We start from the raw sequence: 22,209 nt of genomic DNA, 5'->3' as shown, positions 1-22,209 counted from the left end.
GCGAGAGAGAGAGAGAGAGAGAGAGAGAGAGAGAGAGAGAGAGAGAGAGCGAAAGTAAGCGAGCGAAAGAGAGAGAAAGAGAGAGAGCGAGAGAGGGGATTTTTTGGTCACGTGACAATTAAGAGAAGAAGATTGGAACGGGAGAATCCGATGGAGATTCACACAATATGGCGGCGAGGTGTCAATTACGTGTAAATATACGCATATAATCTCGAATTGGAAAATGATTTGTGCTCGTTTCACGGCGATAACCTTGTTCCAAACGTTTTGAGCGATGTTTTCCCAAACTGTTTGTATTTACCGTTGCTCGATCAAAGTTTCGATTCCGTTTCATCATCTCTTCTCCCTTTCCTTTTCTCCTTTTGATCCGTGTTCTCTCGTTACGCCATTTGCTTCCACGTTCGAACGGACAATTTTATATGCAAACGAAAGCTATTTCGAACGATACATTTCATTTTTTTTTTAAACGCAATTTTTTAAACGAACAAATCGCACGCTTCGAATATTTTTCTTAACTTTTAATTTTTATTAATAAAATTTTGGTCTCTCGTTAATTTATACATTTTTTCCTATTAATATTTCTATCCAAGAATTAGTAAAGAATTTATATGTATCGATTTTGAACTCAACAATTATGCTTATAAAATAAAAATTAATCGGAATTTTATTTTAAAAATTAGTTGAATAACGAATTGCATTCAGTGAAAAATAAAGCAGATCTTTTAAAATATCGTTTAAATGTATCCATTTTTTTTTTCTTTTTTTTTTTTATCTTTTAATTCAATTACGAGTGTAACGTAATATATACGCATTTATGAAATTTATGTTAATCGTGCAATTTCGAGAATAATTTATAAAATAATCGGATTCCCCTGTTTTCGAATTTCATCAAAAATATTTCATCGTATCTCTCGTTCAATATTGATTTCGCACGAATTAGTAAGTACGAATGCTTCTTCCACAACGCATGAACCGAGTATTTTAACGTTAAATAATCGAGTAAATTGACGAGAGCGATACGGAAGAGGTGTTAAAACGTTATTATTGATAAGAAAAAAAAAAACGAAATTTTATTCATATATAAAAATTATTAATACATACGTAGATTTATTATACTTTTTATCATCACCGATTCCTCGTTCAAAGATAATTCTTGTTATTTATTGAAAGAGTATAAAGCATTGCATTAAAATTTTTTAAAAAAAAGATCATATAAAAAGTATAATATTTATTTTATCCGATTCTTCGTTGAAAAATAATTCGTGTTATTTTCGAAATATATAGAACATCGTAAAATTTAAAAAATTTTTCCTCTTTATGCTTTTAAGAATAATGCAAGAGAGAGAGAGAGTGAGTGAGAAAGAGAATAAAATAAAATGGAAAGATTAATGTTTCATTTTATTTCATACCTAAGAATTTCAACAAAGAGGACATCAATAAATAACTTAAAACGATCCATTTAAAAATAAATCCACATAAAAATTTTCAAATTTCTATTATCTTTTCTCTTTAAGTCTATTATAGAAATAAATATAAAGAATCATAATGTTAAAATTTTAATTATATATATATTCAATTGCAAATATTCGATTTTGAATCGATAATATTTTATATATATAAAAAAATATAATTTGTAAATATAATTGTTCGCGACAAAGGATAAAAAAAAAGAGAAATAATTCACGAGGAATCCGGGAGAAAAGTTTAAGAGTGGGAGGCACTCACGCTCCATCTAAATTTACGTCTGCTTGGAGGAGATCCACGTTATCCAATAAGCAACCGAAACAGCTTGAAAGCCACTTGTCTTTGAAATAATGTCAATACTGGGACGAGTATAAAGCTTTGTGAGAAACTATGAGTACGAATCTTTCATCAAAATTCCCCCATCTTTAATAAATCCTGTGCTCTCTGGCGGATAAAACATCGTTAAAAGGAGTATGTATATATTTTTTGAAATAATTGATAAAAGTAGATGTATATACATGAAAGAATAAAAAGTTAAATTTTATGATAATTATTTGTAATATTTTTCAAACGTTAAAATATTAGGACGAAACATAAATTTTTCATCAAAATTTCTTTTTCTATTTGAGGAATGAATTTTTCAAAATTTTAAGGAACGTATAAAATGTCAAAAAAACTAAAATAAACGATATCTTATCGATGAACTTTGGTCAAAAAATAATTTGTCACTAAAATTTTCTTTTTTACCATTTAAAATCATTAATCAATCCACCAGTGTTATTGGCAAATCTATTATCAATCTTTCAAATCTGACATAATCCTGTATCAAAATATCAAAACACAAATTCTCACCAAAAACAAATTTTTCATCGAAATTTTTTTTTTCTTATTTAAAGTCTTTAATCAATTCACTAATGCCATTTGCAAGTTTATTATATTAAAATCTTAATTTTTCAAATATCGAACCAATACGAATCAATTTCTGTATTTCAAAATATAATAGTTTTATTAAAATCTCCAAAAACGAATTTTTCACTGAAATTTTCTTTTCTTTTCTATAATTTAATCAATTCATCAGTTCTATTGGTAAGTTATCAATCACTCAAAATTTCAAAAATACTGGACCATTTCTATATGCAAAATGTCAAATTCTGTGAGCAAAATATACATTCAACATACAAAAACAAATTTTTCACCAAAATTTTCTTTTTTTTAATTCAAAGTTTTTAGTCAATTCACCAATACAAAGCGATATTCTCATCGAAAGTTTAACCAAAAAACATAAATTTTTTCACTAAAATTCCCCAAGAATCCCTCCTACTAATTTCATCGTTTCGAAATGCCAAAAGTGCACGCGTTTCATTGGTCGCGTTGCAAAATTCTCTAGGCAAAGGTCAAATGACGAAGAAACCAATCACAATGCTCTCTAGCAATCTCTATATCGATGGAACGTATCCACCTATTGAATCCCATTGAATTAAACGAAGTCACAATAAGATTTACAAGAATATACCAATACACGATGCAATTAAATATTTGATCCATGCTTATAAATCTTGCTGGTAAATCCTCAACATTATATTTTAGATTTCAATTGAAGTTCAGAATAGGATTGATTAGAAAAATTTTAGATATTGTAAAAGAAATTTAGAAATGAATAGTGAAAATAAATTTTAATTATTATGCTGGAACCATAATTTAAAAACAAGATTGCCAGAAAAATTCTGATGAGAAGAAGTGGAAACAGATAATGATGGTGATAGAACTTAGAAATAAATAAATCTGTCAAGTTATCACATTTTGAATTACTGAACCTTTCTCTAAACTTGAAAATAGGTTAGAAAAATTTTAAATATTGAAAAAGTGGAAAAAAGTAGTAGCAATGGTAGAATTTATGAATAAATCTTAACGTTAAATTATTTCATATTTTAATTTTTTTGCAATGACAAAACTAACCATCAATATGTCATTGATGAAATATATATGCCACTAGTGAAACATTTAATGAAAGAATTATGTTTGAATTTAGATCTTCAAAATAAGATTGTCAAAAAAAAAAAAAATTGCTAATCATTGAAAAAAGTAATAATAATAAAGAAAACTTAGAAATGAAAAAAAATAATCATAATTGAAAAATTTAAAAAGAGTGATTCTAACCTCTTCTTTTTTGTAAAATATAAAACAATAAAAGTTTCACTTTTGTCTAGTTTGTAAAACAATCCAAATAATCCAAAAAATCCTAAATTTTTTTTTTTAATTTCACCGTTTTGAATATCAATACTGTTTAATAAAAATTCCAATGAATATTTGAAAATTTTTATCTTAAAGCGTCCGCATACTGCTTCTATAGTAACGTTGGGTCAACAACGACCCAGGCTTGATCGCCGTCGCTTTTACAATCGATTTACCATTCCGCCCAGCGAGTCAACGCTCGACATTCGGCCTCTGTTTCATTAGCTACGCGCCGGAAGCGTTTGGGCATCGACTTCCGCCGGGGTGCAGGTATTCCAAGGGAACAAGGTATTTCGATCAGTGCCAGTCCTTCAACGTCAACTACGACTTCTGCCACGAGCAGATCCCCGTGTTTCGCAACCGAATTCGATCCATCCCCTATTGCTTCATCCCCTATCAATTCGATTAACCGTGCTTTGTCCGATGCCGGTTTGATTAAGCATAGACAGAAATTGTATTTTCGACTAAACTTCGCGTGACCATTGATAATTGATACGAATTTAATTTGTAATTCGAGAATTGTGAATTTGATAATTAATAGCGTCTGACGAAGATAACAACAATTCTTCTTAAAAATTATCAATTTTTATCGATTGAATCATAGAGAACGAGAGAAAAATATATCTTATGGATGAGATAAAAGTTATACTTGTATCTCGGAAATTATTTTAAAATTCAAGTTCTAGAAATTGGTTAGAGACAATTAAGTGCATTGTTGCATTTACACAATTTAAAAAATAAATTTTTATATAACGATAGATATTTCTCAATTTTTATGTAAATTATATATTTTCACATATACATCATATACACATTACATCATGATGGTTATAATTGATGCATCAGAAAATCCATGCATATTAAAAGTAAAAAAAGGATTTGGAATTTGTAGATGAATTTCTTCGAGTGAAAAGAAATTTGTGCATTATATTTACAGGAAAAAAACACTATGTATGAATTTTTTATATTTTTTATATATTATAAGATATGCTTACAAGTATATCTTAAATGTGAGAAAATAATGAATTTTAGAAAGAAACGTAATATCTATGGGCTAATGGATTAATTAAAATTTTATTACTTTATAATTTAAATCTTGTATTTTTTCATTAAATCTAAATTAAATTTGAATCTTTGTTTATTTTATTATTGTTATTTGTAAAAGTAAATATAAAATTAATTCACTTTTAATTTAGTTCACAAAATTCTTAATTAGAGTGGAATTCCACTATGATTGTACTTGTAAAATTATTTCTAAATTTATAATATCTAAAAAATTATGCATTTCAGAAAAAATATCTCGGAAGAATTTCCTTTTATCTCAATGTAAATTTCTATCTAATTAGAAAAATTAAAAAAATTCGAAAAATTATAATTAATGGTGGATTCCTATTAAATAAACAACTTGCTTATATGAACGTGTTGATTCACAAAAAATTCTACAGTATATTAAATTATTATTTTTATTTTTACAAAATATATCCAATCAATTTCATTAAGTAACGATATTTCTAAATTCCATATTATTCATAATTTACTTATCTAACCTAACCTATCTACTATTTTTTTCTAGTTCGCAAGTATCTTCGATCGCTACGAATTTCCGTCAATGGTCGAATCGTAACTTTCTTAACTATATTACATCTTGCTCGAGCTACGGTAATAGATTCGAACATCGAGATGCACTCACCGGTGTTGAGATTCAATCGAGATTCTATTAACTGGAAAGATTGTTTGCACTCTTCATCAAAGAATTATCAACGACAAAAAACATTCTTAAAACATGATTCGACAAGGATTCAATAACCAGTATCCTCGTTTTAATTATTCATTTTTACGAGAACCGTTTTATCGATCTCTTCTGAATTACTTCGATTATTTTAAGATTAATTAGGAAAGGTTAATCGAATAATTAAGCGCGAGAACCTCGTTCCAAAGCTTTAACGAGTAGCATGGATAATACGGTTCACTTGTTTACTGTTAATAAGAGCACAGCCAATTATAACATTATTAATTACCTCTGGATGGTAGATTATTATTACTATTTGTTAGATGTCGTTGGCTGCAAGACGTGAACTCGCCCGATACCAGTAACGTTTAATGTGAAGCATATTAATACGCTGTCTCTGGTTGGAAATTAATGTAATACTTGGCACGAGATGTAATGAAGGTAATAAACGATTCACGGATAATTTATAAATGAAATGACAAGAGCGAAAGTTAATTATAACTTTAATAATAAAATAAATGTAATATACACAAAGTACAAATGCAACGTACTAAAAAATAAAAAATTCACTAGAGGGCCTCATAGTCAGACATAAGGCGCTTTTGCAATACATTTTATACAAGGCGCGTTTACAGTGCCAATAGGGAATTTTATTTTGATATTATATATAATTTATTTATATATAATATTATTTTGATATTTATATATAATTACAATTATACTTAAACTTTTATATTATATATGATTGTTCTCCTAATTTATTTTATTTATATAATTTATTCCTAATCAATTCTGAATTTATTTTTTCTGATTTTAATCCATATGAAATGTGACGTCAAAAATATTTTACGAGTTCCAAAGAAAAATAATGTCACGGCAAAAATAACCTCAAAGTGCAAAAGATTAATTTTTGTTTTATAGAAATTGATCATATTTTATTTAGTGTTAATTTTAATGTAGATTAGTTCTAAATATTTTGAAAAATAATAGTAAGTGTATTTATAATATGTTTTTTCTGTTATTAACTTATTTTATCCTTTTAATTTAATTTATTATAATAAAAAAATTAATCGAAATATTTTCGATCGATTTGTAATTAACCATAGATTGTAATCGAGATTAATTTTCAATCGAATTTGCATAGGATTCCAACATGATTAGTAATAGTCTGTCGAGTGACATCGAACGCGATTGAACAGACTAATAAATAGAATATCATCACGGATACATAATATTGCATCCATAGTTCGGATTATACGCGTGTTCGTATAGATTCGTAGAATGAAGATGAATGTTGGAATTTATTATCTTTCTTGATCTATTTTATTTCCATTGTTTTGTTTCGTATCTTTCATCTCCATTTTGAAATAAACATAATAACAATAACAGCGTTGAGTTTTCCATTATCTAACGAAATGGCAGAATCGTAAATAACCTCCAAACCATTACTCGTGAATTTACAATATCCATTATCTCCATTTATTAATTAAAATTAGAGTATATTGTGAAAACTAATACTTTAAATTTTAATAGCTCGTAAATGTCAAACATTTATCTCTTAACTTTAATTTCGATATTAAGATAAACGTATCTGTGATTAATAATAAAATAGACTTCACAATAACAATTCTTACAATATTATCTATATTATAAAAGATTTATAATATTATAAAAATTTCTCTTGCAATATTTTGATATTTCTAACTTTGGCTTTATTTTTCTTATTCTAAAAGTCGAATGTACATACAACTAAAAACTTTTGTAAGCAGATCTAGATATTAATTTAATAATACAGATTAGCCAATGAATATATAAGTTACTTCTTTCTTCTAACTTTTATTCTTTAAAGCAGATATAAAAGATAATATTATGATTCACAATTTTGTATTTCTTCTTAGAATGAACTTCTTGAACTTTATAATTTAAACTACTCTAAAGTTTTGCTTAAAGTATAGGTAAACTATTGAGGTTATGTTGGAAGCAAAGAAATGAAAAGTATGAAAACAAGAGAAAAACGATATAATTTGCATCAAATGGTGCGTTATATTTTTATCTGGAAGTGAAAACTTTTCGAAGATTTTTACATCACTTTTGTTTTTCAATAAATAAAAAAGATTGTTATAACAAAACAGATAATCTAAATAAATTGAAATAATAATTATATTTTTTATATAAATTTTCTTCAATTCTTTTAATATGTTTTAAATACATTTTTCATTTTTAATAAATTTAATATACTATAATCATTATTTAACGATTATTAATTTAGAAAAATGGCAAATAAAAAGATTAACAAAAAAAAATAAATAAATAAAAATTCGAATAGATTCGAAAGAATACAAACTTGATATTATATATATAAATAAAAGATTAATAACTAAATAGTAATTAAATAATCCAGATTCTAGATAATCAAGACTTTAGATATATAAACATCCTTGATAACTAAAATTTTTGATAATTGAATCCAGATAATAGAAATCTGATTAATCGAGATTTCACTATACTTTTAAGAATAGAACTTAGACAATAGAAGCTGGAAAAATAACAGTATTTAAGTTCGTAACAAGTTCAATTTATGGCGCGAAAATTGAAATACAATGCGAGATTAATTACACTACCGCGTTCTCATTGTTCTTTCAAACGTCCCTCTTTATTCCTCTCCATTCATATTTATTTCTTAAACTTGTAATTCGTGTAAAATAATTTAATCGATTTTTGATTGCGCTTCGAAGCGAGAACGGAACGAAAAGCTTCTCGTTCTTCTCAATTTCGTGAAACTATTTCATTCAATTAACAACATTGCAACATGGAAATAGGTAACAAGCGCTTGAATAATTTCTATTCATCAATTTATATATCAACTGAAAAGTTAAGGGTCGTCAGAGTTGGTTTCACGAAATACAAAATTTAGCTCTTTGCGCGAATAAATGCGCCAACGAGGAGGTTACGGTTTATAGGCGTGTGTAGATGTCGCTATTGTTTCATTCCTTGCGAAATGCTCGCACAAAATGCTCGTAAAACGATATTACTGGATACCGATTAACGGATTTGGGTCATCGACTGGTATTTTCTGGAAAATTCCAAAATATGGAAAATAAAGGAAACGGTGAACCGTTAAAAATTTCGAGAATTTATTCACTTAGCTTACAATTTTTATGTTAATTACGTTTTTAGTTCATTGATCGATAGAGTCTCATGTTTTTTATACACGATATAAGTGGGTATCGTGTAATAATTAGCGATAAAAATTATCGGATAAACCATGATTCTACGTTAATGTGAATAGTAATTCGTATCCAAACGAAAAATAAACAAATTTAATTATACTTGACAAAGCCTTGAATGAATTATATTTTCGATTTATTTATTGTTTATTAATAATACTTTGTATATGTATATATTAAATAACTTAAAATTTTTAAATAAGATTTTTATAATTAAAGTCGTAAAAATACTTCTTATGTAATAATATTAATTAATAGTATTAAAATAATAATATTAGTTAGTTAATGTTAGTTCATCGTTTCAAGTCTCATTTGATCATATTCTACGATGTATCATTAATTTAATTGTAATCAATTTTGAAACGCCATTGCCTGAATATTATTTTATTAATTTAATTTTAAAGATCCATTCCCTATAATTATGAAATATTTATTCAAATGAAAAATCGAAATACAAATCTTTATAATGCAAGAAAATATCAAACAATTATTTCTCAGATTGATTCAATGCATTTCTTAAGCTTCGAGATTTGCAGTTAATTACAAGTCACCTTCACAAGACAGATGTTTACCCGTGTTAAATGCGAAACGATCCAAGCACGGTATGTGTCAATGTATTTAGCATCAAGTGGCATATATACACAAGTTAGGTTGAAACCTCAAATTCAGAATTTAGGATTGCGCGATCAAATATTTACCTCTCACAATTGTCCAAGTGAGCGTGAAAATTTCAACTTTGTATACGATGTTATGATGATGTTATGACGACTGTTTCAAAGAATTTTGATTAATCGAATTAACGAATCGTATTCATAGCTTATGTAGATTTAACGTAATATTTTCGAGAAAAACATTTTGACGAGAACACAGTTTGACGATTCAATGACATATAAATCGAATAAACAAAAATATAAATTTTAATTTAATAGAAATAAAAATAAAGAAATATCATATTTTTGATCAATTTATAATATACATGAATAAATTTTTATAAATTTTTGTAAGAGAGATATAAATTAATACACATGTGAGAATGAAATTCATCGTAACACGAAAATTAGGGCGATTGGGCTAAAGAACTAAATGTCCTTCTCGAATGTCAGAAGAATGTGTTTAGAATGAGAGTAGAAAGAGCGTAATAAAGAGAATGAAAAGAGATGAATGCACAAGTGTAAGAGTGAGATAGCGTAAAGAGAATTTTTATGTGAAAGAGAAAGAGAGAAACTTGAAACTGAAATTGATAAAAATTTATCCAGTCATTTCGCTTCTTCTCATATCTCTAAATCACATGAAATTTACTTCAAATAATTCTCGCGTGTTAAATTATTTTACGTAATACAAAAATATTGAAATTTCACGGAAAGTGGATATATATAACATTTGCATAGCATTCGAGCCATCGACATTGTCCATAATACAATGTATGATGGAGAAAATAAATGGTCTAAATTGATGGACGATGCACCATCGATCAAAAGGGCAGAATAGTAATTTGATTTGGTAACGGTGTTTATCGAGCCAAATTATTAACCTTCGCGACAATTAACCTTTGTTTGGATTGAAAATGACCATCTGGCAGCAACTCAATTATAATAATGTAGCATCGGTGTAGATCGATGTAATTATCAACTGTCGTACGCTATTGGCAAAGCCACGTGATTTCGATTCCACGATTTTTTCATTTTTATCGAATAAAAATTTTCAAAGTAATAATCAGTCAATAATTTCCTTTCGAAATTCGAATAAACACGATACGAAGTAGTTCTGGATACTGTATGAAAGAAACAAATGGCGTACATGCACGGATCTGAATCGCGCAATTTCCGTTTCCTGTAAGAAATATTACCTTCATTTTCAAAGATTTATGATACATCGTATCATACGTTTCGAAGCTTTACGATGACTCTTTATTGTTACAAAATCCTAACCATAACGAAATTAGTTAATTATGCTTGAGGGAATAAGTTGGAGAGTTTTCGTCAAAGTAGACATTATATTTTATTGTAAATAGTGTTTTTATTTCTTCAAAATGATAATATAAATAATCCATGAAATAAACTTTAATATAAATTATTTATTAAAATATTATATGATTAATAATTAATTTTTGAAGTAAATGTATGAAAATTTTTAGAAATGTATAAAAATTTTTTCAAGTAATCTGATCTTATCAATGTTATAAAAGAATTCATGAAAGAAAAGAGAAAAAGAATATGAATAATTGAATTTTAAAATTCGAAACGCGAAATAAGAAAATGAAATGAGACTTGTCGGTAAAAAAGGAAACGTCGATAATTAAATTTGTTATCGATCGAATGATCGAATGCATAATGAAATTCACAATTATTAAAACACATCAGACAATATAAACATCGTGCATATCATATGCATAAATGAATGATACGTTGTGATCACAACTATTGAATTCTATATATTACGAAAGAAAAATTGTTTTTTTTCGTCTTGCGTATTCGATGTTCAATAATTTGAGGTTAGGGCGATAAAAAGATTTCTGATGGAGCGTTGGGATTGATTAATTGTTTTGTGGCAAACAAATTGTTTTGAATTCAATTTGTGTTCGAAACAATAAAATGGGGCTATATAATCAATCGTTTTAGATCGATTTTTTAAAATTGATATCTATTTACAATAAAATAGAGATATAAAAATGAAATATTATCGATATTTTCAAATTTATAATAATAATATTTTAGTAATATTTATAATTTTACAAATTTTATAATTCTTCATTCAAAAATGAAAAAATACATTTATTTTAATACATTATTTCAATGAATGAATTATTAATCAGAAATATAACTCATATTTTTGTAGTTCAAAATTCATTAATTAAATGTAAAAAAAAAAATTCAGAAATGAATATTTCTTGAAAAATTATTTTTAATTTTAATTTAATTACTATTAAAAGTTTTAATTACTATATAAAGTTTATTTTGCTTGTATTTATAATTTTAAATAATCGTGAAGACATAAAAATGATTTTAGGTTATTTTAACATATATTCATTTCTAATGATAATTTATTGAACGTTCTTTTAATTCATAATTTTTTTTAATAGTATGCAAAACAAAACTGTAATTTTCCACTAGTCGCATTATTAAATGAATGACACGAAGAAAAAGGAAAAAATGATCGTTCTTAGTTAAAAACGAAAGAAATATTCGCAATACGCACTTCAATTATCCTTGTTATCGATTCTTCACAGAAGAAACAGATTATTTTGTAATTGGATTATCATTTTTCTCTTGTAGAAAGTAATCCTGCGCGTTGGATACGAGCAATTGGATACAACAAATAAAAACTGAATGCCTGAAAATTTACGAGCAAATTTGCATTCTTTGCTTCGAAAGATTAAAGAAATATCTCAGCCAATCGTGTAATAACGAAAAATTTTAATGCATTACAAGAGAAAATTTTTAGATAAACATTTATGCATGAAATGAAATTAAAATTTTTTATTTTAATTAAATTTCTTATTTTTGATGATTAAATCGCTCAGATAAGCCAGGTCACTTTTGATCATATTTCTATATAATATTTAGCGCATCTACAATTCGAATACGGGTCAAAAGTGACCCGAGGCGGCTACTCTTTAATTGGCGATTCGAAAGTTAATTAATGAGTCAATCGATTTTGAAAATAGATTTAATTTTTGTTTTAATTTCCGCAACTGGTGATCATTTTATGCAAAAAAATTTATCGATTTCAAAGATAATTAAAAATATATAAAAATTTGGATACTTTTTAAAATAAAATTTTTTGCAGAACTACATTTTTATCTCATTTTAATATTTTATGAATTACAAATTACTATTAAAAACAGAGATCAAAATTTTCTCTATTTATAAAACACATTTTTTGTTATTTTGTTACGATCGAAATGTATATTAAATATTAGCTAGGAATAGCATCAGTGAAAATAACTCGACCCGGATTGGATGAGATTAAATCTCTAAACATTAAATTCGTCTCAATAATTTTCTAATAATTCGCAAAAAACATCCTTTTTAATCCAAAATAAAATACTATTTTCTGAATTATCTAACTTTCTTAAAATTATTAGCTATATAAAACGCATTAATCCTATAATTAAAAATCTCCTATTCTCTATGAAAAATACCTTGGTATCCTGTCATAGCTGTCCCAGCTGGTAAGACAGTTGTAACTGCTGTATCTACTGGAAGTCGTCATAGCTAATATTTTTCTTGCATCTTCGATATTTTCTATCAATTCTCATCCCCTTCTATGGATCTACAATAGACACTTTTCAACTCACCAATGTCACTGTTTTTTTTTTTACACAAGAAGTTTAATCCAGAATCACCATTTTTTTTTTCAACTGAAATAAAATTATTTCAGTCTTCACCACTCTTTTTTTTTCTTCCTTTTTATTTCATCAAATTAAAATAATCAGTTATTCGTGAAAAACACGATCGTCTTTTTACAAGATATACGAATGACACTTGTTCACGGAATAGACACTTAATAGGTACATAATTCTATCGTGATCTACGAGACGTTTCATCGAAACGAAATTCGAATGAAATTATCGTAGAAAATATTGATCGATCTACCACACGAGGATCTACGAGAACAACGATTCCACTTGAACGAACGATAAAAGCTAAATCACTAGTTGGACCACGACGTTGAAATATCGTTTTCCTATTTAAAGTTGGACCACGGTTTCGTCTTTCTTTTGCCTCTTTTCTTCGAATACGCATAAAACGGTAAACGTCGATTAAATTCTACAACTTAATTACCAGCCACCTGGACACGGCACGCACGCGTACATATAACGCATGCCACGCGCCTGTCTTTGTGTGTGATGTATTAAAAATACTTCTACGTTTTTGGACCCGCCAACCAGCATGCTCGATAATATCGTAATTATGAAAGAAACGGCACGGCCGTTTTTATTTTCGCCTCAGGACATGCACCGTCTTCAGAGGAATATCTTTCGAGAAAACGAAAACGTCTTTAACCTCTCCACAGAATCGATGATACGCTTATTTTATTAAGTTAAGTTGGTTCAACGGATAGATAAACTCGTCATCTTCAATTTTGTCTTTCTTCTTTTTTAACCTCTCTTCATTCGATTTCTTTTTTTCTTCTTTTTTTCACTTGTTTACTGTCTTCCCTAATAAAATCCTCAGTATGCCTGAGGGGATGATTGTAATGGATTGTAATTGAAGTCAGAAGGGGCTACGAATGATGACACGTTCCTGGAGAAAAGACGTCAGTCGAGGCATAGGATAAAAAAAAGTAGCTCTTCTTTCTTTCATGCTCCCATTGAAAGGCCACGAATTATTAAGAGGGAACCGAGAAGAACGTCTTCGAGGACTTTCAAAACTCGGCTTGAGAATTAAGGATTAAGAAACTTTTCTTCTAGACGGTCAATCTTTGCTACTTGATATGTTGATTCTGTGTGAAACTCGTCCACGAATGACGAAGATTGAACAAGATTCGATCTCGTCAATTTCTTCGTGGCGATTAACGGCACTGCTTCGTCGAATCAGGATTCAAACGCGTCATCTGGTTCTATTGGTCCCGCCACAAGCTCGTCAATCATAATCCAGGTTCACGACCGATGTCGATCTTTCATCTGAACGACACTGTTTGTTACACCATTATCTTCCCTTCATTTAACGAAAATAAACAAGAATAACAATTTAGCAAACTAATTAGGAACTTGGTTCACAACTATAAAAAAGAACGATCAACTTCGACAGCGTTCGACGATAACAACGATAAACGATAAATAAATTCAACAAGCTTTTGAATGATCTTTGATCTTTCCTTCTTAAAAATATTTTTTTTTTCGAAAATCTTTTCGATTCGATTAACGACGGATAGATAATTTGATGATCACGGCCGTTCGTTGTCACGATGCTTCTTCATCTCTTCGAGGCAACGGCATTTTCTCTTGAGGTACCGCATCTTTTGGAACGTTTAGCGTGTCGCGAATCTGCGGCCAGTTTCAAACGGAAACGCGGCACTCTCGAGATTTCATTAGCCCGCCGTAAAGGCATCGAGAGAGATTGCCGCGCCGAAAGCTCTTCTCACCAAGCTCTACAAGGCGCTTCGCGTGGCGTGGCCCAGCGCCGACTAGCGGGTTCAGCCTTAAGCTTCTCGTTTCGTTTGTCGACTACCGAGTTTCTGCGCAAACTCGCGCAATTCCCCCACCACTTAGCCATTTTGCTCTCTCACTCAGCATTGCTCGTGTTTTTTCATCCTTCTTACGATCAGAAGTTAAACTCATGTCACTCCTGCCTCTCAATAATAAAGAAGGAAGAGGATAAAAAAGACGGTTGGAAAAGCAGATGAAAAATAATAAATCGGTTGATCAACATCTAACATGCGCTGGCTATCACTGATTCGTTTTCCGCTTCAATATATTTTCCCTGATTTATTCGTATCGACAAATTGAACTATTCCTTTTATTCTTGCCTCGGTATATTGTAACAAGAGTGAAGGTGAATGTTGGGCGAATTGTTAATCCGTCTGATTAGCGCGAACTTCTATTATTTTCTTCCCATTGTATCTCGTTATCATATCATGTTTTTTCATGTTTCGAATGAATCGAACGAAACGAAATTAGATTAGCTGGGTGTGAAAGGCTTTTTCGAAATAGTTTTTCGATACGGATCGGATTAAAATTAGTTTAAATTGGTGAACGAAATTTTTATATTTTTTAAATTCAAATTCGTTTAATTCCTCTATTACTCATGTTCAGTAGTACGCGTTGAAAATTAAACATGCAAGATATATTTTGCCCGAAACGAATCATCAGATATTTCATTTGAAGCACCGCAAAACTACATCATGAAATGCATCGCGTTTATGGAAATGAAGATGTATTTATACGCGATTTGTTACGTCATATTCACGTTTTTCTTCAACAATCGTATCGTGGAAACATGATATAGAAATGTGAAAGCGAATATGAAAGTCTCTTTCTTCAGGCCATTTCCTATTAGAGAATCGAGAAAAGGCAAAAATGTAACGTGAGAACCAAAATTGTTTGGAACGTTGGATATCTCGATGTCGTGACTGGATTTTGTTACCGTTAAATTGTTCCCTCAATCCATCTCTATTTTACCGACATGATTGTTTCTATCTATATAATGTTACCATTTCCATGTTACCGCGTCTCATTTCGACAGCATAAGTTTATTCTTCGTTTACCTTTCTGTTATGTATATATACAATGAAACGATATATGCAAAAATACATATAATATAGTTTCAACTTCGATAAAGTAGAATTATTATTTTTTTCAATTTTTTAAATAAGAATTAATAACAAAATTCACGAAAAAAGGCATAATCGATTTAGTTTTAAATAAATAAAATTTTAAGCAGAAATTTAATTATTAAAAAATGAAAATGAATCGTACAGTAAAATATTTTTGACAATAATAGATTTTTCAATAAATTTTTCAAAGAATATGATTTTTCAATATCGAATGAAGAATTTTCTTGTTGATAAAAATGTGATCAATATTGGAGGTTGCACTATATTTATATTTTCAGAACTTCCTGTGAAGTAAACTTAAAAATAATCTTTAATTCCTTTATATATGCTTCATAATTCTCTCTTACGACAATTTTTATTAAATTAATACTACATAAAGTAATAATTATACATAAAATATTATTTTTTTCATAGAAATCTCATATGATCAAAAATTGACCATTTTAAAAAATTTATATATACAATTTCTTTTCTTTTCAATATATTCATATTTTTATTAACTTTTATAACATACATTTTTCAAATTTAACATTCATTTTCTATAAATTTAAATTCTCACCAAAGCTTCATAATATTCGTTTAATTTTATTTCATAATATGTGATATATTTGCAAATATTTTGTAAATGTCTATTCGATGCGTAATCTAACCTAACATGAAAATTCTTCGCATATTTTCTACGACTTTCTATATACATATGAATCGAAGATTGTGCCCTCTATCGTTTTCTCTCAAATACTAATCATATATTATATTATATATATTATATATTTTTCCTCCATCTTGAATACAATTCCTTATATCTTATAAATATTATGTCTTTTCTAAAATTATCTATAATTTATTTTTTTAAATTTTTGTATCTAATTTTATATTTTATATAAATATATATATGCTATAAATATGTAGTATAAGTTTCTCGTAATTTTTATTCTCAAATATATAAATATATTTTATAAGTTTCTTTATATCTTTATAATAAATAATTTATCTTATAAATTTATGAAATCTTCGTGAGGCGTATCATAAAATTATCCTTCTATATCTGGAAATTTTCATTCCTAATTCAAACTGGTTCTCTTCGTAATTAAATCAACTGAGTCTTGGGTAGTAAGAAAACGCGGCCGATTGAAAAACATCGACCCAGAATTCACCGCAACTATAATAATTTCTTCTTTCGTTATGCAATATTTGCATCCGTATATGAATTATCCCCAAGAATTCGAGTTATCGTGTTCACCTCTAAATGCGATTGGCACTTAGAGAGATGGAAAAGAATATTGCAATTGGGAAAAATCGTTGAGGATCATTGTATTTTATTTTTTGCTATTTTTTTATGTTGCAAATATAATTTTTTTTTTAAATTGTAAATGTGATTTATAATGAAATGGATTTTTAGTGTTGTACTAATTAATATTTAAAATTAATATTTAATATTTAATATTTTTATAAATGTGCACTAACAATACTAAAATTAAAAGATTTCAATGTTACAATGGTAAATCATGTAAAAAGAAGTTTATTTTTTTTCTTTTATAGAATTATTCTTGTATTTTTTTTGTATGGACAAATATTAGTACTACAAATGACTCATTTACGTATCGGTTTAGTTCATTTTTCGTACATTAAGGAGGGATCGTCATTAAAATTATTTCAATTTGAAAATGGAATTATTTAAAAATCGCTGTGTTATATATTTGACACGAAATAATTTTTAAATATTTGAAACTTTTTAAATATTTTAAATTTTTTAATAAATAATAAATAATTTTGGAATAAATTTGAGATAAACTGAACATATCTTATATCTAAAAAATCATATATTAAAATAATTATAAAGATAAGGAAGTCTTAAATTTTTAAGTAATATTGTGATATTTTTAAACAATTTATGTAATTTTTAAGGGGTAATAATAATAATAAAATAATAATAATAAAATAATAATAATGATAAAATAAAAAATAATCATAACGATTAAATCGAGAATAGATTTCTAGGTTAAGAAGTAGAAGAATTGCTCAAGGCATAATATAATATTTATTTCAACATTGGAAGGTTTGTTTCTGAGTAGAAGAGATTTGGAAGCCAGAAATTTTATGATTTTTCAATTTTACGATTTTTCGATCAAAGGGAAAGAAGTGTTATCAAAAGGTGAATCGTTTCGACGATTTACGAAGGAAGTTTCTTTTTTCCATAAAAGAGTGGTTCTTGTTTGTCATAAACCTTTGAAACGATATGATACCGACTGATGATAAAGATATTTCGATTCTGACTCGCTATTGTTTGATTGAACTTTGCGAAAAAATAGGTGAGAAAACGTAAAGTGAAACGTAACAAATTGGTATTTTTATTATTTCGAAACATTAGATATAAACATAAACAAATTTGAGAAATTATTTGTAGATTACTAATTTATTACTAATTTATAAAATTCTTCTGAAAAAGAAATTAATAAAGAAATAAAAGTTAATTTTTTTTTATATTTATTATATTTTAATTTAAATTGTGAATTCTTCGATACTGATACTAATTTTTAAAAAAAAAGATTTCCACTTAAAAATTTATATCTTATAATATTTGTTTCATTTTTTCGTATATCATTCACTTTTTCGAGTTATTTATATATTTGATTAAAATATATTTATATATTGATAAAATTGACATAAAAATATATAAATTAATAAAATTCAAAACAACTTCTTGAAAAAAATTTAAACTTATACATTTTTTTTTATTATTTTTTGAAGAATTTATTTCAATTAGAAATAATTAATAAATTGAATACAATTTTAAAAGTTGTATTATCGATCGAGTTCCTTGATTCATAAATAAATATTAATATATTAAATATGTATATTTAAATATGTATATAAAATATAAAAAAATTAATATAAAATTTTTCAGAAATTTCAATTTCTTGAAAAATTTATCTTCATACATTTTTTTTCATTATCAATTTTTTAAAATTATCGAAGAAATATTTATTCCGATTAAAAATAAATCGAATCATTTAAAGATTTATATTATCGATAGAGTTCTACAAATTATAAAGTTAATTTCTTCTTTTAAAGAATATCGCGTATAATACGAAAGCAATCGATGCAGTACATTATCTTGACTGAATAAAAAATCTGATGCATATTTTTCGAATATAAAATTGAAAGTAATTGTCGATTCTTTTATTTTTTTCCATTAATAATTGATCGTGTAAGTTTCTAATGAATAAAACTTTACTACTTTGACAAGAACTTTCGTCATTTCGGTATACGTAATTCGATCCTATTCAATTATTTCTATGTATGAGATATACAAGATCTCTTTTGTGTGCACGTTCTACGCAATTTAAGAGAATTGGAATGAAATTCGATGAGATTGCATACCTTTGACATTCAATATTTTTTTTCTTTATATTTTGTAATTTGTAATTTATTAATCGATAATTGGAATTAAAGATGTATATAATTAATTGGATTAAAGATATAAATAATTTTTATTAAATTAGTTTTATCGATCGAATTTGCAAAAATAAAGAAAATATTTTAACGAATATTGGAAAAAATTATGATGATAATCTATAATGTATTTTAAGATTAATGATATGTACATTAAATAGTTTTTTTTATTCGATTCGTCTTACTGATAACAATAGAAAATATTTTAATGATCGTTGAAAAATTACGATCACAATATCCAGTGTTCAAAATCCAAAATGCAATCTTTCATTTTAACTAAAAATGCATAAATAATTTTTCTATTTGATTTATTTTCATAAAAAATCGTAAATAAAGAAATATTTTAATAATTATTGCAAATCGATAATAACGAATTAAAGATCATAAATAAATAAAGGGAAATCGATCATTTTATATAATTCGAATAATTTTAAATAAAAATAAAAAATAATGATAAAAAATAATTCAATAATAATTTATAAGCAATAAATGCTTTATATAAAATTTCAATCATAATAATACCAAAAAAAAAAAATCCTAATCGCATAATCAAATCTCTTCAATTCGATGTGTATTATTTAATTCCATTTTAAAAAATCTAAAAGATATATATTTTACATTTTCATACGTATATAGATTATAGATGCATTTAAAATATAAATTATAAGTTTCAAAAATTCTCTTTTTCTTCTTATCTTCCATCGATGAATTTTCATGAATTTTAGAATCTTCTTACGTTCATACACGTGGAGCCTGTTTGATCATTAATATTCGATATACACGCAGAACTTTGCAAACATTCAGTTCGAAAGAGATATTAAGACGACGTTGCTCCAGGAAATACATATTAATTTCGTGTAACATAGAACATAATATAATGCAAAAATCTAGATGATCAAAAATCTTTCCAGTAAAGGTAAGAAAAGAAATTTTTTGATTTGATGAATAATTTTTTTTTAAGTTTACGAGAATACTGTATGGAAATATGAATGCCAAAATTATTGATTTATTTTAATGTAAAATTATACTTTGCAAATATTTTTATATAAAATTTTTTTTTTTTATTTTTTGGATTTTCTGTAAATCTCTTAATTCATAATTTTTAACTTCAAAACATTGGTCTTATGTTATGAGACATAAAATTTAGTAATGAGACAAAATGGAATAGAATTTTCAAATTATTTTCCTTAAAATTCTTAAAATTATTATTTATTTAAATTCATTTCCCTGTAAATACATTAAATCCATAATTTCAAAATATTTTTATTTATAATTTTATAAAATAAAATTTGAAAATTGTGTGAAATTGAAAAGAAGAAAGAAATTTCAAATCATTTTTCTTAATAGGAATAAAAATTTTACATTTTTATTATATTTTATATTTTATAAAATAAAAGATTGGAAGGAAATGAAGTTAAATAAGTATAACCTAACCATGATCATGATCATTTGAATTCATTAAATTCATAGCATCACAAGTAATCAGTGTTCACTATGCATAGCTGTACAATTCTATTATATACACAATAATTTCATAAATATTCAAATAATATATCAAATAATTATTTAAAATATTTGTAACTTGGATACATTTTATCTTATCAAAACAATTACCTATTCAATATATCCAATATACCTATCAATATATAAATATGATTTATTGATATAAATATGATAGATTATATATTCTAAAATTATGTATTCTACATAAATTTATTTTATATAGTAAATTTCTAATGAGCTTGTATTTGGTTAATATTATTGAATCTAAAATTGATTTATTATCCTTTTGTCTAATTTTCATTGATTAAATTAGTTATTTTATTTTGTTTGTACCAATACTAGAAAGCCTATTATATTTGGTATTGTTGATATATTATTCACTGATAATGAAATTATATATATATTGATCTTTTGTGTAAATGATAATATATAATAAAAGATATAGATAAAGATATTTATGAGATATTTAAAAATAATGTATATTTTTAAATTTATAATTAATATTTCATTCTTATCATTAAATATTTTAGTATAATTATTATACATTCTATTTTGATTACATATTCTATTTAAAATATTCATGAAAATTTTCACAATTTTTGCATCATCACTTCAATAATCTTTTATATCTCAAAATTTCAAAATCTGTCACAAATTATATCACAATAATTTCATAAATATCTCATATTTGAGATATCTTAAATTCAATGTTTTTCATAAATTAATACACACAATAATTTCACAACAATCAAATAATTATTTAAAACATTTGTAAGAATTTTCATAATCTCTATATCATACTTTAAAATCATATTTAATATTTTAAATTCAAAATCTTTCAAGAAATATGCATTATAACAACAACTTTATAAAGCTGAAACAAGTCATTTAAAATCTACAAATTATCTACTAATCTGTAACAGCTCAATTCATCATTCCAGAAAAATTCAATCTTTCCAATCTAAGAAAACATTATAACACATTAATAACAATTTAACACGACAACGTCACCCACATCGCGCAATCTATCTCAATCCACCAATCACAACTTGCAGATTTTTAATCACTATTCGTGCTGACACATTTGGGTTTAAAGAAACTACACAATGTGAACAACAAACATGTGTCTCCAACAATTTATTATCAAGATCCTTTTCCTTTTTGAGAGAAATCCACGAAGAAAAAGATTAGAAGATGGGATAAGAACGATAGAATGGAGGAAGAAGGTGATTGTAAACCGAGAGGATTGAAGCCGAAATTACGGTGCAGCGATGTGCAAAGCGGAACGTCGATGTGATTAGAAGTAATATGGTTGAAAGTCTA

At 26.5% G+C, this 22,209-nt stretch overlaps 1 protein-coding gene across 11 annotated transcripts in view; it reads right to left on the bottom strand.

Annotated features, from left to right (window-relative positions):
* Positions 1-22,209, bottom strand: part of LOC102670810 (potassium channel subfamily T member 2) — a 152,960-nt gene that overhangs the window by 74,533 nt on the left and 56,218 nt on the right. For 2 of the 11 annotated variants that reach the window (XM_031511161.1, XM_031511163.1), the window contains exon 1: positions 12,794-12,988. The exons of the other annotated variants lie outside the window; for them this stretch is intronic. In XM_031511161.1, the coding sequence (XP_031367021.1) occupies positions 12,794-12,864 (71 nt within the window). In that variant the 5' untranslated portion in view covers positions 12,865-12,988. Of the gene's footprint in view, positions 1-12,793; positions 12,989-22,209 lie in introns of those variants that run through there. 11 annotated transcript variants of the gene reach the window in all.

Source organism: Apis dorsata, unplaced genomic scaffold (assembly GCF_000469605.1).
Source record: "Apis dorsata unplaced genomic scaffold, Apis dorsata 1.3 scaffold_293, whole genome shotgun sequence".
NCBI lineage: Eukaryota > Metazoa > Arthropoda > Insecta > Hymenoptera > Apidae > Apis > Apis dorsata.
Note: the sequence above shows the minus strand (reverse complement) of the source record. Positions and strands in the feature narration are given on the sequence as shown.